Source organism: Schistocerca serialis, chromosome 4 (genome assembly GCF_023864345.2).
Source record: "Schistocerca serialis cubense isolate TAMUIC-IGC-003099 chromosome 4, iqSchSeri2.2, whole genome shotgun sequence".
Taxonomy (NCBI): domain Eukaryota; kingdom Metazoa; phylum Arthropoda; class Insecta; order Orthoptera; family Acrididae; genus Schistocerca; species Schistocerca serialis.
The window spans coordinates 447,457,851-447,482,308 of NC_064641.1; the positions used below are offsets into that span (position 1 = coordinate 447,457,851).

The following is a 24,458-nucleotide window of genomic DNA, read 5'->3' on the forward strand; positions in this document are numbered from 1 at the left end:
TGACTTGTCGTGTTTATTTCACTTTTTTTCTCGTAAAAGGGAAATCGCTGAAGATGAATATGTTCCAGGCAATTAACAATGCAATGGATATAACACTCGATAAGGATCCCTCTGCAGGTATGACTCTCCTCTTCTTAATTTATATAAATTACTTTCAGTTTACTTTAAATGACTGTTTGAATACTAATGTTAGCTGAAGATAATAAGCTAAAATGGAGCAACTTCTAGATAAAATTAAGAAAGAAAATATAGCATTGTTTGCATGTAGATGTCTCTCACATTGTGTAGACTTGAAGACAGTGGTGTCTTATTTTCTATTTTTTTACCCCCTGTAACAATATGCAATTCTCACATGAAGCAATGGCGCTAAAGTGTTCTGTATTATGTAAAGAAAACAACTTCACATTTTACAGTCATCTCTTCATATATCATAATGGCATTTATTGGTAATGGTAAAAGTCAAGTTCTTGTGAACCTGACACTGCTTGTTATGGATGCTTTGTTCATCTTATCTGGCTTGTTAGATTCAGATTCTGAAGATAGCTAGTTTGTTCCTGAAGCTGGTAGTAGTTGTAATCATATCTTGTGGTAATTTTTAAAACAAAAAGAGAACTGTATAAAGTTTTTTACCTGTTACTACTACAAAGTGAATATTAAGTTCACTTAAACATGTTGCAGTTACTATTCTTCTTCTTTTTTCCCCCAGTTGTGTTTGGAGAAGATGTTGCATTTGGTGGAGTGTTTCGCTGCACACTGGACCTACAAAAAAAGTATGGCAAAGATAGAGTATTCAACACTCCTCTCTGTGAACAGGGCATTGTAGGCTTTGGAATAGGTCTTGCAAATGTTGGTGCAACAGCAATTGCAGAAATACAGTTTGCTGACTACATCCTTCCCGCTTTTGATCAGGTATTTATAAAGAACTATTCGCATGCTTGTGGCCAATTTATACAATGTTTTTGTTCTGTTTACTTGCATTTTTGGTAATGATGTACATGGATGATCTTTTCTGTGCAAAGGTTGAGTGGGAACACTCATTAATATTGATATACTTTTTTTCGGGAGAGAGAGAGAGAGAGAGAGAGAGAGTGAGTGAGTGAGTGTGATAGTGTTGCATTAATCGGTTGTCATGCATCAACTAAATGCGTGAGGCAATACTGACCCTACGACTTATCTTAGAAGCTAGATTAAGGAAAGACAAACCTACATTCCTAGCATTTTTAGAATTAGAGAAAGCTTTTGACAATGTTGACTGGGATACTCTCTTTCAAATTCTGAAGGTGGCAGGGGTAAAATACAGGGAGCCAAAATCTATTTACAATTTGTACAGAAACCAGATGGCAGTTATAAGAGTTGAGGGACATCAAAGGGAAGCAGTGGTTGGGAAGGGAGTAAGACAGGGTTGTAGCCTCTCCCCGATGTTGTTCAATCTGTATATTGAGCAAGCAGTAAAGAAAACAAAAGAAAAATTTGGCATAGGTATTAAAATCCATGGAGAAGAAATAAAAACTTTGAGGTTTGCCGATGACATTGTAATTCTCTCAGAGACAGCAAAGGACTAGGAAGAGCAGTTGAATGGAATGGATAGTGTCTTGAAAGGAGGATATAAGATGAACATCAACAAAAGCAAAACAAGGATAATGGAATGTAGTCTAATTAAGTCGGGTGATGCTGAGGGTATTAGATTAGGAAATGAGACGCTTAAAGTAGTCAAGGAGTTTTGCTACTTGGGGAGCAAAATAACTGATGATGGTCGAAGTAGAGAGGATATAAAATGTAGACTGGCAATGGCAAGGAAAGCGTTTCTGAAGAAGAGAAATTTGTTAACATCGAGTATTGATTTAAGTGTCAGGAAGTCATTTCTGAGAGTATTTGTATGGAATGTAGCCATGTATGGAAGTGAAACATGGACGATAAATAGTTTGGTCAAGAAGAGAGTAGAAGCTTTCGAAATGTGGTGCTATAGAAGAATGCTGAAGATTAGATGGGTAGATCACATAACTAATGAGGAAGTATTGAATAGGATTGGGGAGAAGAGAAGGTTGTGGCACAACTTGACCAGAAGAAGGGATCGGTTGGTAGGACATGTTCTGAGGAATCAAGGGATCACCAATTTAGTATTGGAGGGCAGCATGGAGGGTAAAAATCGTAGAGGGAGACCAAGAGATGAATACATTAAACAGATACAGAAGGATGTAGGTTACAGTAGGTACTGGGAGATGAAGAAGCTTGCACAGGATAGAGTAGCATGGAGAGCTGTATCAAACCAGCCTCAGGACTGAAGACCACAACAACAACAACAACAACAACAACAACAACATCCGTTTTGTGATGGGACTTCACACAGCTAATCAGACTCTCTTCTTTTTAGGAGCTAGAATAACTGGAATATTAGTTACTTTTTGGTATACTCATAAATGATGAGCAGAAAAGTGAAATAATAAAAAGAAAAAACTTAATAACATTTGCATCTCATGTGCTTACTTGTCTCACAGTGTAAGTACACAAAAATAAAACTGTTTTCATCCTGATGTTTTGTTCCATATCCCACAGGGTGTAGCTTGGGTCATATTCCTCACAATGAAATAAACAAAAAAGGGCCATATTAAACTATGTCCTATGAAAATGTTCATTTTTAGGTTGTTAACAGTAAGTGCTGAGGCCACAGACTTATAACTAATGTTCAAAGTATGTACAAATTGCACCTTCATATGGATACTCTCAAGATACAAGTTAATATGCCAACTAGCTCCACAGATGACGAAGAGATTGAAGAACTGTATGATGAGATAAAAGAAATTATTCAAACAGTGAAGGGCGATGAAAATTTAATAGTTATGGGGGACTGGAATTCAATAGTAGGAAAAGGAAGAGAAGGAAAAGTAGTAGGTGAATATGTAATGTGGGTAAGGAATGAAAGAGGAAGCCACCTGGTAGAATTTTGCACAGAGCATAATTTAATCATAGCTAATACTTGGTTTAAGAATCATGGAAGAAGGTTGTCTACGTTGAAGAGGCCTGGAGACACTGGAAGGTTTCACATAGATTATATAATGGTAAGACAGAGATTTATGAACCAGGTTTTAAATTGTAAGACATTTCCAGGTGCAGATATGGACTCTGACCACAATCTATTGGTTATTAACTGTAGATTAAAACTGAATAAACTACAAAAAGGTGGAAATTTAAGGAGATGGGACCTGGATAAATTGAAACAACCAGAGGTTGTAGAGAGTTTCAGAGAGAGCATTAGGGAACAATTGACAAGAATGAGGGAAAGAAATACTGTAGAAGAGTGAGTAGATTTGAGAGATGACATAGTGAAGGCAGCAGAAGATCAATTAGGTAAAAAGATGAGGGCTAGTAGAAATCAGTGGATAACAGAAAACATACTGAATTTAATTGATGAAAGGAGAAAATATAGAAATGCAGCAAATAAAGTAGGCAAAAAGGAATACAAACATCTCAAAAATGAGATCAACAGGAAGTGCAAAATGGCTAAGCAGGGATGGCTAGAGGACAAATGTAAGGATTTAGAGGCATATATCACTAGGGGTAAGACAGATATTGCCTACAGCAAAATTAGAGAGAGCTTTGGAGGAGAGAGAACCACTTGCATGAATATCAAGAGCTCAGATGGAAAACCAGTTCCAAGCAAAGAAGGGAAGGCAGAAAGGTGGAAGGAGTATATAGAGGGTCTATACAAGGGCAATGTACTTGAGGGCAGTATTATTGAAATGAAAGAGGCCATAGAAGATGATGAGATGGGAGATATGATACTGCTTGAATAATTTGACAGAGAACTGAAAGACGTAAGTCGAAACAAGGCTCCAGGAGTAGACAACATTTCATTAGAACTACTGATAGCCTTGGGAGAGCCAGCCCTTACAAAGCTCTTCCGTCTGGTGAGCAAGATGATGAGACAGGTGAAATATCCAAAGAAAGCAAGTGTTAACAGGCGTAAAAATTACCAAAGTATCAGTTTAATAAATCATGGCTGCAAAATACGAACACGAATTCCTTACAGACGAATGAAATAACTGGTAGAAGTTGACCTTGGGGAAGATAAGTTTGGATTATGTAGAAATGTTGAAACAAGTGAGGCAATACTGACCGTACGACTTATCTTAGAAGATAGATTAAGGAAAGGCAAACCTACGTTTCTAGCATTTGTAGACTTAAGAGAAAGCTTTTGACAATGTTGACTGGAATACTCTCTTTCAAATTCTGAAGGTGGCATGGATCAAATACAGGGATCAAAAGGCTATTTACAATTTGTACAGAAACCAGATGGCAGTTATGAATTGAGGGGCATGAAAGGGAAGCAGTTGTTGAGAAAGGAGTGAGAGAGGGGTGTAGCCTATCTCTGATGTTATTCAATCTGTATACTGAGCAAGCAGTAAGGGAAACAAAAGAAAAATTTGGAGTAGGAATTAAAATCCATGGAGAAGAAATAAAAACTTTGAGGTTTGCTGGTGACATTGTACAAGGTTCTTTCAATAATTAGCGAGACAAATTGGTCTGGGGGAAAAACTGTTAGTAGGGACAGTTTGGTACTTTAACAACTCTTTAAGTTGGCATCACTGGGATGAGCCCTGGTCATCTGATGTATCAGCATTGTTTAGTTTATAATCTCAAAAATACATTTCAAGATGGAAAGTCCACTTGAAACATCAACATTATGCGAACAACGTTCTGTTATTCGTTTTTTACTTGCTGAAGGCGAGCAACCAGTGAATATGTACTGTATAATGTCTAAAGTTTATAATGAAGGTTTTATGAATCGTCCAAATTTTTACAAGTGGGTAGAGCAGTTCAAAAATGCTCACGACTCAGTAACTAACAAACACTGTTCTGGCCGGCCAGCTGCAGTTTGAATTTCCTCGTTTGAAAGTCGAATTGATGACATTATTTGTGCCGACCGCCATGTGACTGTGCAAATTATAGTTGATAAGGTTCAAGTTAGTGCTAGTACAGTTCATAACATTATCTGTAACATGCTGAAGTACCGCAAAACATGTTCAAGATGGATCCCAAAGGAGTTGACACAGCTACACAAGGAAGCAAGTTTGAGGAGTGTGCACAGAGATAAAGGAACATTATGAATGAGAAGGCAAGCACTTCCTCAACAAAATTTTAACTTGTGATGAAATTTGGGTTCACTGTTATGGATCAGAAGCAAAAAGACAAAGCAGGGAATAGAAGCACACCAACTCACCTGTCAAGAAAAAATTCAGAACCCAAGCATCAGCAGGAAAAGTCATGTTGATAGTGTTCTTGGATGCTGAATATCCAGTTTTTTGTGATTATCTCGAAGAGCAGTGTATAATGAACAGTCAATACTACTTAGATTTGCTTTTAAACAGGGTGAAGCCAGCCATGAGAGAGAGATATTGTGGATCTCGGAGGAGAGGTGTGATTCTCCAGCAAGACAACTCGTCCTCGTATTGCTCAAGTATCCCATGAAACCATCAACAAAATGGGCTGGGAAGTACTGCCTCATCCCCCCCCCCCCCCTTACAGTCCTGGTTTGGTACCTTGTGACTTCCATTTGTTTGGTGCACTGAAGGAGGAGTTATGTGGGAAGAGGTTCCAGGTCAACGGGGACTTGAAAAAGTTTGTGGGAAATTGGTTCAAACATCCAGATACAGAGTTTTTTGCAGCCAGAATGAAAATGCTTGTAGCACATTGGAATAAGTGCATAAATTGTCAAGGGGTATTATGTTGAAAAGAAGGAAAGTATTGTTTTGTGAAAATAAACGCTTTTTTCTCCAGACCAATTTGCCACTTTTATTATCGAATGACCCTCATTATTCTGTCAGAGACAGCAGAGGACCTGGAAGAGCAGTTGAACGGAATGGACAGTGTCTTGAAAAGAGGATATAAGATGAACATCAACAAAAGCAAAATGAGGATAATGGAATGTAGCTAAATTAAATAAGGTGACACTGAGGGAATTAGATTAGGAAATGAGACGCTTAGAGTAGTATATGAGTTTTGCTGTTTGGGAGCAAAATAACTGATGATGGTCGAAATAGAGAGGATATAAAATGTAGACTGGCAATGGCAAGGAAAGCATTTCTGAAGAAAAGAAATTTGTTAACATCAAGTATAGATGTAAGTGTTAGGAAGTCATTTCTGAAAGTATTTGTATGGAGTGTAGCCATGTATGGAAGTGAAACGTGGACGATAAATAGTTTGGACAAGAAGAGAATAGAAGCTTTCGAAATTTGGTGCTACAGAAGAATGCTGATGATTACATTGGTAGATCATGTAACTAATGAAGAGGTACTGAATGGAACTGGGAGAAATTTGTGACACAACTTGACTAGAAGAAGGGATCATTTGGTAGGATATGTTCTGAGGCATCAGGGGATCACCAAGTTAGTATTGAAGGGCAGTGTGGAGGGTAAAAATTGTAGAGAGAGACCAAGAGATGAATACACTAAGCAGATTCAGAAGGATGTAGGGTGCAGTAGTTACTTGGAGATGAAGAAGCTTGCGTAGGATAGAGCAGCATGGAGAGCTTCATCAAACCAGTCTCTGGACAGAAGACCACATCGACGACAACAACAACATAGGTACTCATTGGATTATGGGCTGTCAAATGAAAACCCTCAATTTAGTGTCATATGGTTTTGCAGACTTCCATGGTAGACTGATGAGTTCATCTCTGTGTTAAAAAAGCCTACTGCATAAACTGTTTGTTTGTATGGCCACCTCAGATAATAATACATATGATTGCAGTTGAAGGTATGTTCAGATTACGGAACTGCTCCTCTCCTATTTATTCATCTGATGTGATAGATATCAACCTGTGTATTTTGAACATTGTTGATAAAATAGAGACCAGTATATCTCGCTCTGACTCCCCCCTCCTCTCTCTCTCTCTCTCTCTCTCTCTCTCTCTCTCTCTCTCTCTCTCTCTCGATAACCTAAATATGTCCATATGGGAGGTTATACCATGTGCTTTAAAATAACTACACAACTGAAGCTGGCCACTTGCGAAAAAGACAAACTAAAAGGGTCTTCTGATGCAAAGTGCAAATGCCAGTATGGCAGATTATTGCCATTAAAAAGGTTTAATTTGGCTGTGGATCTTGTTGCAACTTTTGTTCTTTATTTTTATGAAAGAAAGTAAATGCAGCTTCTCTATGTTTTCAGATAGTAAATGAGGCTGCAAAGTGTCGGTATCGCAGTGGCAATCAGTTCCACTGTGGCAGTCTTACTATAAGAACACCTTGCGGAGCTGTTGGACATGGTGGACTTTATCATTCCCAAAGCCCAGAGGCATTCTTCGCACATGCACCAGGACTTAAGGTAATATAATACACAACTGATACTGCATGTTGAATAATACTGCTTCTCTAATCTTCTTTTTTCACCACACTTTCTTTCAGCTTATCTACATTTCTGAGACTATTTGTTGCCATGTTCATCTAGAATTTGTAATTCATACACAGGAATTTTGCAGACAGTTGGATTTACTGCTTATAACTCCGCAACTAGTGTTTCAATCTTTGATCATAGGAAAATCAATGTTTCCGTAAACAAATGCAGGTAATTCGTTGATTGATTATTCTTTATGCTGTCAGTACTTATTTTCATGTAAGAATACTATGTCACACTGCCAATGAATAGTATTTCTTTACTGAATGTAAAGGTTCACTTTTTGAGTCATCAGTCTTCTGATTGTTTTGATGTGATCCACCAAGCATTTCTCCCCTGTGTCAACTCTGTTTGTCTCAGAGTAGCACTTACAATCTCCACCCTCAATTATATGCTGGAGGTATTGCAATCTCTGTCTTCCTTTATAGTTTTTACCCTCCACAGCTCCCTCTAGTATCATGGCAGTTATTCCCTGATGTCTTAACAGATGTCGTACATCTTGTCCCTTCTTCTTGTCTGTTTTTTCATACACTGTATTCTTTTCCTCTCTGGTTCTATGCAGAACCTCCTCATTCCGTACCTTATCAGTCCACCTAATTTCAACATTTATCTGTAGCACCATATCTCAAATGTTTTGATTCTGTTCTGCTCCGGTTTCCCCATAGTCCATGTTTCAGTACCATACAGTGTTGTGATACAAATGTGCACTCTCAGAAATTTCTTCCCCAAATTAAGACCTATGTTTGATACTAGTACACTTTTCTTGGCCAGGAATGCCCTTTTTGCAAGTGCTAGTCTGCTTTTGATGTCCTCCTCACTCCGTCTGTCATGGGTTACTTTACTGCCTAGGTAGCAGAATTCCTTAACTTCATCTTCTTCGTGACTATCTATCCTTATGTTAAATTTCTCACAGTTCTCATTTCTGCTACTCTCATTACCCTTGTTTTTCTTCGATTTATTCTCAATTCATATTCTGTGCTAAATACACAGTTCATTCGATTCAGCAGATCCTGTACTCTTCATTTTCACTGAGGATTGCAATGTCATCAGCAAATCTTACCACTGATATTCTTTCACCTTGAAATTTTAATACCAATCTTGAACCTTTGTTTAATTTTCATCACTGCTTCTTCGATGTATAGATTGAACAGTAGGGGCAAAAGACTACGTCCCTGTCTTACATCCTTTTTAATCCGAGCACATCGTTCTTGGTCTTCCAATCTTATTATTCCATCTTGGTTACTGTACAAGTTGTATATTAGCCATCTCTCCCTATAGCTTACCAATATTTTCCTCAGAATTTTGCACATTTTGCATCATTTGACATTGTCGAAGAGTTTTTCCAGGTCGACAGATCCTCTAAATGTGTCTCGATCTTCCTTTAGTCTTGTGAAAATAAAATGTCGGGTTTTGTTGAATTGTGTGTTAGAAACTGTAAGAACTGAGTCTTACTATGATTTAGTGTTAGTTTATTTTCTGCAAGCCATGAACTTATGTCATGAACTGCACTATTTGAACCGAACCAATGTTGCACACAACATCCTTTACTACCAATCTAGTGTCATCAGTAAACAGAAATATTTTAGTTACCCATAATACTAGAATGCATATCATTTATATAAATAAGGAATAGGAGTGGCTCCCACCCCCCATTTGACTGTACCCCCCTCAGACTCCACATCACAGCCATTCTCATCACTGTGAATAGTGACCTTCTGCTGTCTGTTGTAAAAGTAAGAGGTGAACCAATTGTGAGCTACTCCCTGTATTCCGTAATGGTCTAACTTCTGGAGCAATATTTTGTGATCAACACAATCAAATGCCTTAGTAAAATCAAGAAATATGCCTAGCATTCGAAAAATTTTGTTTAACCCATCCAGTATCTCACAGAAAAAAGAGAATATAGCATTTTCAATTGTTAAACAACTTCTAAAGCCGAACTGCAGATATGATAGCAAATTATGTGATATAAAATGATTAGTTATACTTACATACACAGCCTTTTCAATAAGTCTAGCAAACACTGATGGCATAGAAATAGGTCTAAGATTGTGCGCATTATTCCTTTCTCCCTTTTTATAAAGCGGCTTTACTACTGATTCTAGAAATCCCGATAGAATGTTATCAGTCGCTTCTGCCTTATTTGATTTTAAATCTTCGAACGCTCTTCTAAATTCTGATTATAATACTGGATCTCCTATCTCTCCTATATTGACTCTCGCTTCTTCTTCTATCACATGAGACAAGTTTTCCCTCTGATATAGGCCTCCAGTAACCTTTTTCCACCTACATGCTAGCTTCTCTGCATTTAACAGTGGAATTCCTATTGCACTCTTGATATTACCACATTTGCTTTCAATTTCACCGAAGGATGTTTTGACTTTGCTGTATGCTAGTTAGTCCTTCTGACAGTCATTTCTTTTTTGATTTCTTCACATTTTCCATGGAGCCATTTCACCTTAACTCCCAAGGTCTTTCTAAGTGATTTGTATTCCTGAATTTCTCTGAACATTTTTGTGCTTCCTTCTTTCATCGATCAGCTGAAGTATTTCTTCTGTTACCCATGGTTTCTTCACAGTTACCTTCTTTGTGCCTATGTTTTTCTTTCCAACTTCTGTGATGGACCTTTTTAGAGATGTCCATTCCTCCAATTGAACTGCCTACTGAGCTATTCCTTATCACAGTGTCTCAGAGAACTTCAAGTGTATCTCTTCATTCCTTAGCACTTCCATCTCCCACTTCTTTGTGTATTGATTCTTCCTGACCAGTCTCTTAAACTTCAGCCTACTCCTCATCACAACTGAATTGTGATCTGAGTCTATATCTGTTCCTGGGTATGCCTTTCAATACAGTATCTGATTTCAAAATCTCTGCCTTGCCATGATGTAATCGAATTGAAATCTTCCCATGTCACCCAGCATTTTCCACATATACCTCCTCTCTTCTGATTCATGCAGTGCTATTAACTACAATGATTCTCCATCACCAGCATTTAACAACTATTCAAAATTTAGTTTTAGTGATACGGTTTACAATTGTGGAATATTATGCACACTAAGTGTATCAGGTGTGTTGTCTTTAATGTCTTAGCTGCTTGTCATTATGTTTTCCATATGCTGACTTGTAGAAGACCAAATTTGGTTGGATGACCTTGTATCATGTGTCTGTCAAATGCCAGTTGTAGTGTGTCTTTACTCTGCTACCCAGAAACAAACAGAAATAACAGCAAAAGTTTCACACCACGTAAATCTAATGCAACACTAAATTGCTAGACTCTGCTATAATTGTAAGGGGAAGTACTGAAGAGTGATGAGGAGGAAAAGAAGAAAAAGAATGGTAGTAGGTTTACCCATTTGTACATGCCTTGGTATTACAATTTAAGAACAAGAAAAATAACAAAAAACATATCTCGTATATACTGGAATTTACATACTTGCAGGTCTAGTTTGACAAGGATGGGATAGGTGGTTACCTGTGGCCTTATAATAGGAACCATCTCAGCATTTTTCAGAAGTAATTCAGGGAAACACCACTTACGCTCATGGCTCTTTAGTGAGTATGTGTGTGATGAGCACAGGTCTCCAATCTATCGGGGCTCCTACCTCCTGCCCTGTAGTGTAATCTCTCATGTCTGGCTATCGTCCTTTCTCTTACTATCTTTCTCATGGTGGCAGCCTTTGATGTCAACCCAACTATTCTCTAGGTTTTACCTTCCTTTCTCTGAATATATATTCTTACATCACCTAAGTAATTTTTGCTTCCTTTCTGGGTTTGACCTTTATATTCTAATTTTATCCTCTAGTGTTGACCAACTGGGGAAGAACACCTTAAATAGTGCCTACAGCATGCAGTGTTAAACATCTGCACACAGTATCTGTGTAGGCTCTTATATACACTTCAAAGCCAACATACTAGGACTTCCTGTGTCATCAGTGCCCCCAGCATTGATCATCATGCCAGATGGCCTATGCTGCAGCTGGATGGCACTCATGGGGAGAGCCCTTGATCAGAGTAGGTGGCATCATAATGGATGTTTTGCACCTGAAACATGTTAAATTATGCCAAAACAATGGCTGTCCTGATCCAGTTGTCTCATTAGGCAAGTGTAGAAATTTCAATGGAGACAGTTATAAGCGTACTGCTGTCCCTACCCTAGCTGCCACAAGAGATGAGGGACAAGCCAGATGCTTGGGAATGAATCATTGTATCCAGTTCTTAGCATGTACTCGAACTGATGAAGATACTGTTACAACAAAGCAGTTTTTTTGTGGAACATACTGAAGATAAATTTGAAGAAGTTGAATAATTGGGATGAAAAAACGAAATGAAATGTCGTGTGGCGAGGGCCTCCCATCGGGTAGACCAGTCGCCTGGTGCAAGTCTTTTTAGTTGACGCCACTTCGGCTACTTGCGTGTCGATGATGATGATATGATGGTGAGGACACAACAACACCCAGTCCCAGAGTGGAGCAAATCTCCGACCCAGCCGTGAATCGAACACGGGCCTCCTGCATGGCATTCTGCCTCACTGACCACTCAGATATGGAGGCGGACATTGGGATAAATGTGCACTGGATCATTATTGATTAAAGTGCCCTCTAGTGCACAGTCTACAGCTCTTCAGCCATATGATCGTCTGGGTGAGATACCAGTGACCATTGACCCACACAAAACTTTGAATATGGTCCAAGGATTCATCTTTCACAAAGACCTTACGTTCCAGACAGACAGGAGCTATATTCAGTTAGTCATAATGTGTAGGTGTGATGGGAAACCTTAGGTCCCACCACCCATGAGGTACTTCTGAAACTCACACTTTTGGCGTGTGTCATCCTGCTGCACAGCAGACTCACAGTGCGGTAAATGCGGGTGTTCGCTCCACGTAGGTAGTTCGCGAGAACAATCACTTTTGTGCATCAATGGCGCAGAACAACATCCTCCACATTCACTGGTTTGCCCAGTCTTCAAGAAAGAAAATGAAATACAGGAATATAAATCTATTGACTGCCTCTTCCTCTTGGGACTCCTCTCCCCAGAAACCCCCATAAAGAGGCCTGACAGCAGTCAATGGCTGAAGGAACTGCAGCCTGTGGACTCAAGGGCTTGCACTCTTCAACTGCCCCCACACCCATCACGGATAGGCCATTGCAAGAATTCAAGCCATCAAAGGCTGCGAAGGAGTGGGAGGAGAAAGGGACAAGGCTACTCCGGGGACTGCAGAGCCACCATATTCCCCCACACTGTCAGATTCTGAACCAATGCTCATTTATGTAATTCCATTCCCATTGGTGGCAGACAGAGGTCCTGGGCTTAACCAGCCCTCCTGGCCCCTTCACGTCTAACCTGGACACCCATAATGTGATCATTAAGAGGAACCTGCCAGAACTACAACACCTTATTTCCTCCTCTTGTGCAATGTGTGTTGCTCTACAAGGAACATTGGTTCCTAATCACTTCAATCACACCCATTGTACCTTTTCAGCTATCAGTCTAACGATCTCTTCCCACGTTCTCATGGCTTCGCTACATGACAATCTTTGTGAAGTGACCACTTTCTGATGATCCTATCACTTCTTTGCTGCCACGAGACCGATTACTACGTTAGGTGCTTTGAAGAGCCAGCTGGCATTTGTATGGCTCTGCTATTACCTTCATCCCCCACTTTGTCAGATTGCAACAGCGAGGCTGTGTTACACTTGAATGTGATCACCCACACTGCTGGAATTGCTATTCCCTTTTCTATAGGTCCCCTCTATTGCCAGTCAGTGCCGTGGTGGACCAAAGACATTGCAACAACTGTTCAGGATCATTGAAGAGCCTTGCAACGTTTCAGATGGCATCTTTCCCAGACCTACCTTGATCATTGAAGAGCCTTGCAACGTTTCAGATGGCATCTTTCCCAGACCTACCTTATCACTTTAAGCATCTTTGTGCTAAGGCTCGCTATATATTTGAACACAGTGAGAAGAAATGCTGGCAGCACTAAGTCTCCTCCCTGGAAACTTATGCCTTTTCATTCCACGTGTGGGCCAAATTCTGTAGTCTGGTGGCCCAGAAAAGATTCACAACTGTAACCGGGTCTCTTCCGTCAGATTGATTTCTGTCCTGACATATCAGCTATTACTGAACGCTTTGCAACAGCATCCTCTTCTTAAGCTGCTGCTTTCTGGATGGCAAATTGACAAATTTTAAAATCCCACTCTCTTTCTCCTCTTGGCATGTCAAATTATACAATGAACCATTCACTGACTGGGAGTTGCTTCATGCTCTTGGCTCATCTCATAATGTGACCCAGGGCCCTGATTCCATTCACAATCAGAGTGTACATCTTATTGTTACTCAACCGCTCCATTTCCTCATGATCTTCAACCATATTTGGCTCATTGGTGTCTTGCCTATCGAATGGCAAGATAGTATCATCATTCTTCTCCTTAAGCCGGGCAAAACCCCAACATCCTTTGACAGTTACTGGCTGATTGTCCTCACCAATGCTTTTCAAACTGCTTGAGGGGATTGTTGCCTGCAAATTATGCTGGGTTCTTGAATCTCAGAGTGTGGTTTCTAGGAGGGACAATAAACAGCCAACCATCTGGTTAGGTTGGAAAAGACAGTCTGACAGACGTTTTTCTAAATGCCAATGGCTCACTGCAGAATTTTGTGACCTAAATAAGTCATATGTCACTACCTGGCACCATCAAATTTTACATACCCTCCATGGATGGTGCTTTGGAAGCTCCTTATTAGTTTTTATTCATCAGTTCTTATCAGACAGTTGTTCTGGGTTCGGGTTGGTACTTCACTTAGCTCTCCATTGGTCCAAAATAAAAGCATCCCACAAGGCTCCATGCTGACTGTCACATTCTTCCTCATTGCTATCAGTGAACGAGTGGCCTCTTGTCGGGCCACTGGTCAAACCCTGCATTTGATACAGCTCCCACTCTGCTTCCTTGGCTGAATGTTGGCTCCAGGATGCCATCCGATGTGCCTCTGCATGCACCCTTTCCCTTTGTTTCCATTTTTCTCCTGCAAAAAGGTGGGTCGTGCATTTTTGTCATCATACCATGGTCCATCCTCGCCCCAGAACGTGGGTGAGGAGTGCTTGGACGTTGTTGCCCAATCCTGATTTCTGGTCTCCTCTTTGACATGGCTGCCCCACATTTGACAACTAATGACTAGCTACATGTGGAAGCTTAACACACTGTTTCCTTGCACACACCTCTTGGATGCGGATCATGCTGCTCTCCTTTGTATTTACTGGGTTTTGGTCCATTCATGCTAGGACTATGGTTGCCAGTTTTACAGTTTGGCGGCATCTTCAGCTTTGAAATTGTGAGACCCAGTCCATCATTGCAGAGTTCAGATGGCCACTGCCACCTTCTGGATTAGTCTCTAGACAGTCTACTTGCTGAAGTAGGGATCTTCACTCTTCAGTTCCGACAGTGCCAACTCTTGCTCACCTATGCAATTGCCTTTCATCAGTTTCCTGATCATCTGTCAATCCTATTCTTTTTGCATATGAGGGGTATTGACCTGCTTACACCTGTCCTCAGGTCAGATTACCAGATGGTAGGCGCCTCACAACCCTCTACCAGAACCTGTGCTTATCCTCCTTAGAATGTATTTCCCGAGTTTTCTTGCACACCCCACATCAATTGGTATCCAGGTCATGAATTAGTACCAATCTATTTCAAAGACCTAAAGACAAAGACTGTTTGGTATGTGTTTCTTTTATTTCTTCAGGAGCATCTTGGTGCTATCTTCTTTTAGACTGATGGCTCTAAAACCATGGATAGGACGCATTATGCTTCTACATCTCCCACCAGTCAAGAACACCATTCATTGCTGGAAACGTATAGTGATTTTACAGTAGAGTTGATGGCCATTAACAGAGCCCAATGTGAGGCAGTCGAAACACTGGCAGAGAATGAAATTTAGTTGCTCCAGTCCTGGGTGGTACTTTGTAGCTGGACACTGGGTATGTTGAGGATGGTAGACGATGTGAGAGAAGGCACAGTGGACCTGTTTCTGGACATGGTTTGGAGTGTAGTTAAGGTCTGTGAAGACCTCAGTGAGATCCTAGGCATATTTGGAATGGGACTGCTTGTCACCAAAGGTGAAACAGCCATGGCTGTGGTTGTTCAGAAGGAACTTCTGTCTGAAGTGGGTGGCAGAAATATAGGGTGTACCAAAAAAAGAATTATCCAATTTGGCATGTCTATATTTCTGAAACTAATAACCTTATACAATGAATTTTGTTTTTCGATGAATGGGAAATTTATAAAGTTTTCTTCCATACCTTCTCAGAGGTGTTCAATATGCCCCCCTTGAGATGCATGGCATATGTCAATGCGGTATTCAGATTATTCCCCCACAGCAGTGAGCATGTCTTGAGTTACAGTTTCCACAGCTGCTGTTAAGCGATGTCTCAATTCATTCATTGTTGTTGGTAACAGAGGCACATAAGCAGTCTTTTATAAACCTCCACAAGAAAATAATATATATACAGTCAGATCAGGTGAGCTAGGAGGCCAGTAATGTGAAGCTGAATCATTTGGTCCAGTGTGACTGATCTATCATTCAGTAATCCTTTGATTTAAAAATTCCCGAATTCCTGTTGGTAAAACTCAGAGTTTGTTCCTTCCAATGGCATACAGTTCATGCACATATCTCAAAATAACATAATAGTTAAAATTTTTTAAATCAGATGATTCTTTTTGATACACCCTGTATTGTTGGTGGTTGGTAGGTTTGAAGTGAATGGAGGTACCGAAGTAGCCACTTCTGAGGTGGTGGCCGACATTGAGGAATCTGGCTTGTTGGCTGAGGAGGACCAGGTGAAGCGAATGGAGAGATGATGTCGATGTTCCGGAGGAATCTGGATAGCATGTCCTCAGTCCAGATCACAGAGATGTCATCAGTGAATTTGAGCCCGGTGAGGGGTTTGGTTAGGAAGGAGTCCTCTAGATGGTCAATGAAAGTGTTAGTGTAGGATGGTGTCCTGCAGGTGCCCATTTGTCTGTAGGTGATTCCGTCAAAGGATAAGTAATTGGGAGTGAGGATATAGTTGGTCATGGTGAACAGCAATGAGGTAGTTGGTTTGGAGTAAGTCGAGTATTAGTTTAGGTAATGTTAAATAGCACCAAGGTCTGGGCATTGTATATTTTAGTGTAGAGGGAGGTGGCATTGACAGTGATGAGCAAAGCAGGTGATAAAAAAAAGCAGAAGCAGGATCTGTGGAGAGGCAGTGGAGGAAATGGTTGGTATCTTTTATATAGGAGGGTATGTTATAGGTAATAAGCTGGTGGGGTCATTCCACAATGGCAGAAATTTGGTGGAGGGCACAATAACCAGTTGCAGTAGGTCATTCTGGCCAGCTAGGATTACAAAATTTATGCAGCATGTAGAAAGTAGGAGTGCAGGGTGTAGTGGGAGTAGAAGCTACAGGTGCACAACTAATGATGTAGCATAGGATTTAGGTGGAATGGGGTTAGTGTTGGGATTGTGGAGATGTGGAGTTTAACAATTAATTAATGTAGCATCAAAATTTTCAATTAACGGGGCATAAACCACTTGTTGTTGTTGTGGTCTTCAGTCCTGAGACTGGTTTGATGCAGCTCTCCATGCTACTCTATCCTGTGCAAGCTTTTTCATCTCCCAGTACCTACTGCAACCTACATCCTTCTGAATCTGCTTAGTGTATTCATCTCGTGGTCTCCCTCTACGATTTTTACCCTCCACGCTGCCCTCCAATACTAAATTGGTGATCCCTTGATGCCTCAGAACATGCCCTACCAACCGATCCCTTCTTCTGGTGAAGTTGTGCCACAAACTTCTCTTCTCCCCAATCCTATTCAATACTTCCTCATTAGTTACATGATCTACCCATCTAATCTTCAGCATTCTTCTGTAGCACCACATTTCGAAAGCTTCTATTCTCTTCTTGTCTAAACTATTTATCGTCCATGTTTCACTTCCATACATGGCTACACTCCATACGAATACTTTCAGAAATGACTTCCTGACACTTAAATCAATACTGGATGTTAACAAATTTCTCTTCTTCAGAAACGCTTTCCTTGCCATTGCCAGTCTACATTTTATATCCTCTCTACTTCGACCATCATCAGTTATTTTGCTCCCCAAATAGCAAAACTCCTTTACTACTTTAAGTGCCTCATTTCCTAATCTAATTCCCTCAGCATCACCCGACTTAATTAGACTACATTCCATTATCCTTGTTTTGCTTTTGTTGATGTTCATCTTATATCCTCCTTTCAAGACACTGTCCATTCCATTCAACTGCTCTTCCAAGTCCTTTGCTGTCTCTGACAGAATTACAATGTCATCGGCGAACCTCAAAGTTTTTATTTCTTCTCCATGAATTTTAATACCTACTCCGAATTTTTCTTTTGTTTCCTTTACTGCTTGCTCACTATACAGATTGAACAACATCGGGGAGAGGCTACAACCCTGTCTTACTCCCTTCCCAACCACTGCTTCCCTTTCATGTCCCTCGACTCTTATAACTGCCATCTGGTTTCTGTACAAATTGTAAATAGCCTTTCGCTCCCTGTATTTTACCCCTGCCACCTTTAGAGTTTGAAAGAGAGTATTCCAGTCAACATTGTCAAAAGCTTTCTCTAAGTCTACAAATGCTAGAAACGTAGGTTTGCCTTTCCTTAATCTTTCTTCTAAGATAAGTCGTAAGGTCAGTATTGCCTCACGTGTTCCAGTGTTTCTACGGAATCCAAACTGATCTTCCCCGAGGTTGGCTTCTACTAGTTTTTCCATTCGTCTGTAAAGAATTCGTGTTAGTATTTTGCAGCTGTGACTTATTAAGCTGATAGTTCGGTAATTTTCACATCTGTCAACACCTGCTTTCTTTGGGATTGGAATTATTATATTCTTCTTGAAGTCTGAGGGTATTTCGCCTGTTTCATACATCTTGCTCACCAGATGGTAGAGTTTTGTCAGGACTGGCTCTCCCACGGCCGTCAGTAGTTCCAATGGAATATTGTCTACTCCGGGGGCCTTGTTTCGACTCAGGTCTTTCAGTGCTCTGTCAAACTCTTCACGCAGTATCGTATCTCCCATTTCATCTTCATGTACATCCTCTTCCATTTCCATAATATTGTCCTCAAGTACATCGCCCTTGTATAGACCCTCTATATACTCCTTCCACCTTTCTGCTTTCCCTTCTTTGCTTAGCACTGGGTTTCCATCTGAGCTCTTGATATTCATACAAGTCGTTCTCTTATCTCCAAAGGTCTCTTTAATATTCCTGTAGGCGGTATCTATCTTACCCCTAGTGAGATAGGCCTCTACATCCTTACATTTGTCCTCTAGCCATCCCTGCTTAGCCATTTTGCACTTCCTGTCGATCTCATTTTTGAGACGTTTGTATTCCTTTTTGCCTGTTTCACTTACTGCATTTTTATATTTTCTCCTTTCATCAATTAAATTCAATATTTCTTCTGTTACCCAAGGATTTCTACTAGCCCTCGTCTTTTTACCTACTTGATCCTCTGCTGCCTTGACTACTTCATCCCTCAAAGCTACCCATTCTTCTTCTACTGTATTTATTTCCCCCATTCCTGTCAATTGCTCCCTTATGCTCTCCCTGAATCTCTGTACAACCTCTGGTTCTTTTAGTATATCCAGGTCCCATCTCCTTAAATTCCCACCTTTTTGCAGTTTCTTCAGTTTTAATCTACAGGTCATAACCAATAGATTGTGGTCAGAGTCCACATCTGCCCCTGGAAATGTCTTACAATTTAAAACCTGGTTCCTAAATCTCTGTCTTATCATTATATAATCTATCTGATACCTTTTAGTATCTCCAGGGTTCTTCCATGTATACAACCTTCTTTCATGATTCTTAAAACAAGTGTTAGTTATGATTATGTTGTGCTCTGTGCAAAATTCTACCAGGCGGCTTCCTCTTTCATTTCTGTCCCCCAATCCATATTCACCTACTATGTTTCCTTCTCTCCCTTTTCCTACACTCGAATTCCAGTCACCCATGACTATTAAATTTTCGTCTCCCTTCACAATCTGAATAATTTCTTTTATTTCATCATACATTTCTTCAATTTCTTCGTCATCTGCAGAGCTAGTTGGCATATAAACTTGTACTACTGTAGTAGGTGTGGGCTTCGTATCTATCTTGGCCACAATAATGCGTTCACTATGCTGTTTGTAGTAGCTTACACGCATTCCTATTTTCCTATTCATTATTAAACCTACTCCTGCATTCCCCCTATTTGATTTTGTGTTTATAACCCTGTAGTCACCTGACCAGAAGTCTTGTTCCTCCTGCCACCGAACTTCACTAATTCCCACTATATCTAACTTCAACCTATCCATTTCCCTTTTTAAATTTTCTAACCTACCTGCCCGATTAAGGGATCTGACATTCCACGCTCCGATCTGTAGAACACCAGTTTTCTTTCTCCTGATAACGACATCCTCTTGAGTAGTCCCCGCCCGGAGATCCGAATGGGGGACTATTTTACCTCCGGAATATTTTACCCAAGAGGACGCCATCATCATGTAATCATACAGTAAAGCTGCATGCCCTCGGGAAAAATTACAGCTGTAGTTTCCCCTGGCTTTCAGCCGTTCGCAGTACCAGCACAGCAAGGCCGTTTTGGTTATTGTTACAAGGCCAGATCAGTCAATCATCCAGACTGTTGCCCTTGCAACTACTGAAAAGGCTGCTGCCCCTCTTCAGGAACCACAGGTTTGTCTGGCCTCTCAACAGATACCCCTCCGTTGTGGTTGCACCTACGGTACGGCTATCTGTATTGCTGAGGCACGCAAGCCTCCCCACCAACGGCAAGGTCCATGGTTCATGGGGGGGATAAACCACTTACAATAAAATAAATACAATTTTCTGTTGCCCGAAAGAACTTAGGTAGAGCTAAAATATACAAGCAAAAAATATCTTTTTGACAACAACAGAATAAGATCATATATGGATCAGTTCAATCTGGCAATACAATGGGCCACGAGGCAGCAATGTGCGCTTCAAAATCTCTGGCACATTGCCATAACCAAAAATGCCAAAAAAAGTATCAGTAATATAGCTTCCACCTATGGCTCTGAGCACTATGGGACTTAACATCTGTGGTCATCAGTCCCCTAGCTTCCACCTATAACTTGTTCTACAATCACTACAGACACTTGAGAACTAAGACACATGCTACAAACAACTCTATCAAGCTACCCATGGTTATTTATGCAAAACGTCGTAATACACAATCAACTTTCAAAACCATGGGATAAACAACTGATTCATACGTATGGTGAACAGAATCAACTTTGGTTTAATTTGCTTAATCATGCCCACAATGTGTATTGACAATTATACCTGTTCTGTATAAAATCTCTCCCTGCCACATGCCCCTCGTGCCTTATGTACCTTAAATACAAACAAGACGTTACTCAGCACTTCTGTTCAGGAAATTGTTTTACAGGTGGTTACACTCTAACTTCTCAATACTATGCACCACTTAAATCATAAAGCCATCAGGCTACAAACATCAGTTGTGAAAGTACTCAGTTAGTTCTCTTATGACCAGCAGAAGCCATTCCTTTGCTATCCCTGTAATTGCTATGGGTCCTGTCAGATTGCTGCCCACATGGCAGCCCCGTCTGTGGTAACTGTCTTTTCATCTGGCAACCATCCCTTACCTACCAGGTCTTCAGACCCTCGGACTTGTCATTACTAAAAACTTGCTGCTTCATATAACTCCAGCAACTGACTCTGCCACCATCCATTCACACAACCATCTGCGCCATGGCAGCACTCTCAGCACTCATATGGTCTGCTGTGGTGGCCACCCTCTGTCAGTGCCAGTGCCACACACCAGTGACTGTAATCTCTGGCACAGGGGAAATGTCTGTGCCATTCAACAGGACACAGTGGTAAAGTCTTTGATGGCAGGTAAGATTATAAAATTGGGGTCTGTTTCTAGGTAATGGATTGCAGTTCTTTCTGCAGATGGAAGGGTGGTTTTCACACAGAGGGATTACGGAAATGATGGCGAGGCAAGGTTCGAGTTTAAGAAATTTTGGAAAGGTAACGGGGTGATTTGGGGAGTAGATGACAGTAGGATGGAAGAGTAAGCTGAGTCAGGCAGGATTTAGTTTTGGTTTTGATTTGTGTGTGATTGGTGGGATTAGTAACGAAAAAGTATTTCCACTGCAGGAACCAGGAGAAGGAGAGAAGGTCTTTAACAAGTCAAACATGATTAAATTTAGGAATGGTGCAAAAGATAAGACCTTTGGATAGACTTACCAACCGTCAACAGGACCTTTTCTTAGACAGCTGCTACCCATACCACACCAAAAAGTCCCTTCCATGCAGCATACCACCAATGGTCGTTACATATGTAGCAACACGCAGCCCCTCTCTAAATGAGCCAAGAGGTTCACTGAGGCCTTCACAGACCGTAACTGTACCCCCAACCTTGTTCATTAATTGATCACCCATGGCTTGTCTCACCAATCCTGTCTCTCACCTTCCCACTGCCCAGCCACAAAGGAGCACACCTCTCATGACTCAGTACCATCCAGGACTGGAGAAATTGATTCACATTCTTGACTAGGGTTTCAACTACCTCTCATTGTGCCCTGAAATGAAACATACATAATCTTCCCACTATTCTCCCCACTCCTCCCTGTGGTATTACGCTTCCTCTTCTGTACTTTTTGCCTCTCCCTTTCCTCTCCCATTGAGGGAGGTAGGGTCAGTGACAAGCACAGTGCACTCAAATTCAGGAGGATGATGGTTCACATCCCCATCCAGCCATTCTGATTTAGGCTTTCTGTGATTCCCAAGTTGCTCCAGACAAATATAGGGATGGCTACCTTGAAAAAGGGCATGACCAATTTCCTTCCCCATCCTTCATAATCCGAGCATGTGCTGCATCTCTAATGGCCATGCTGTCAATGGGATATTAAAGTCTAATTGCCCTCCTCCCCAGCATAGCCTCTTGATGCTGCACATAGCAGCCCCAGACTGTCCACTGCACACTCCCACAAGCAGCGCTAGCATCTTACCCCATCCGTACCCTGCTATCCCTCACCTTCCCTGCTCCACACCTTTTCCTTACCCCCACTACCCATCCCAACCAGATTGCTGCTTACATCGGTCACATTTGGGTGTTAGTCCGATGACAATGGCCATGTGTATGTGAATTGTTCTTGTACAATTGTGTCTGTTTTTTGTAATTCCGGAGGAGGGCTCTGTCCAAAGCTAAAATATTTCTAGCGTTATTTTGTATCGGGCCTGTGTGCAACTTGACACATCCTCTACTTGAAACGTAAGATACATATTAAACATGCGGTAGTATGAGTGCTGAAAAATTCTAACCATTATCCTCGTTGGGACATCGCATAGAGGCCTAATCCACCTCCTCAATTAACTCCTTGGTTGATTGAAAATTGAGCCAAAAAGTTATTTCTTCACAGGCAACAGTTAGTGCAGTACAACTTGTCAATATTATAATGGAATCTTGATGAGGAGAGTAAGGTAGAGGGAAAAGTAATTCTTAATTCTGAAGTTGTAAAGGAAGGTTATCTCTGCTCCAAACAAAATAAAAAACCCCTGCATCAAATCTCTATATCAGAGACCTTTTTTTCAGTTCAGATGTGTAGAGTCAATGTCACAAAGAGTAACTCAACAAGGTGAACATTTAGGAATGTAAAATGACTTAAGAAGTATAGCAGTAAAGTAGCAAATAAAGGTAACTGCTTAAACTGCTCTGTGTGCTATAGATGTTCTTAACATAAAAAAATAATTACATTTAATTGTAACACTCTATCTATTGTCATCTACATCCATACTCTTCAAACCACTGTGAAGTGCATGGCAGAGGGTATGTCCCATTACACCAGTTATTAGGGTTTCTTCCTGTTCCATTGATGTATGGAGTGTGGGAAGAATGATTGTTCAAATGCCTATGCGCGTGCAGTAATTATTCTAATCTTAATGATTAATGGAAAATCTCATATAAAGATGTGAAACAAATACTAACAAAGAGATAGAGAGGCTGGCCAGTACTTACCTCAGCTCAGTACAGCCGATATACACAAAAAACAGAACCGAACATTTACGTTCCTAGCTTTCGGAACAAATGTTCCTTCATCAGGGAGGAGAGGGAAAGAAAGGGAAAGTAGATTCAGTTACTCACAACCCAGGTTATGAAGCAACAGGGAAGTAGCAAGGATGGAGGCATGGTTGTCAGAGGGAAGCTAAAGATATTCTACTGTAAGTACTGTGCCAGCTTCAAACCAAAGAGGATGCATACAGAAGTAAAGAGGTATATAGTATAAAGATAAACACAACTATGTAGGATGAAAAGATGCGTGAATGGCTAAAGAGGAAAGGGAAAGAGGAGAAGACTGAAGAGTAAATAGGAGTGAGGTTGTTTAACGTAGGTTCAGTCCAGGGGGATGGTGGGATGAAAGGATGTGTTGAAGTGCAAGTTCCCATCTCCGCAGTTCAGAGGGACTGGTGTTGGGTGGGAGAAGCCAAATGGCACAACAGTGTAGCAGGTTCCTAGGTCCCTAGAATTATGCTGGAGGGCATGCTCCGCTACTGGGTATTGGACATCTCCTAGGCGGACAGTTCGTCTGTGTCCATTCATGTGCTCAGCCAGTTTAGTTGTCGTCATACCGATGTAAAGGCTGTGCAGTGCAGGCATGTCAGTTGATAAATGACGTGTAGTTTCACACGTGGCCCTGCCTTGAATTGTGTATGCTTTACCAGTAGCGGGGCTGGAGTAGGTGGTTGTGGGGAGATGCATGGGGCAGGTTTTGCAGCGGGGTCGGTTACAGGGGTAGGAACTGCTGGGTAGAGAAGGTAGTCTGGGAATATTGTAGGGTTTAACAAGGATGTTACGGAGGTTAGGGGGGCGACGAAAGGCAACTCTGGGTGGTGTGGGGAGAATTTTGTCAAGGGGTGATCTCATTTCAGGGGTTGACTTGAGAAAGTCATATCCCTGGCGGAGTAATTTGTTGATGTTTTCGAGGCCCGGATAATATTGGGTGACAGGGGGGGA

At 41.0% G+C, this 24,458-nt stretch overlaps 1 protein-coding gene across 2 annotated transcripts in view; it reads left to right on the forward strand.

The window, feature by feature from the left end:
• The window catches only part of LOC126475078 (2-oxoisovalerate dehydrogenase subunit beta, mitochondrial), an 89,878-nt gene that overhangs the window by 11,186 nt on the left and 54,234 nt on the right, over positions 1-24,458 (forward strand). For both annotated transcript variants that reach the window (XM_050102639.1, XM_050102640.1), the window contains exons 2-4: positions 40-117; positions 707-909; positions 7,165-7,320. In XM_050102639.1, the coding sequence (XP_049958596.1) occupies positions 40-117; positions 707-909; positions 7,165-7,320 (437 nt within the window). The remainder of the gene's footprint in view (positions 1-39; positions 118-706; positions 910-7,164; positions 7,321-24,458) is intronic.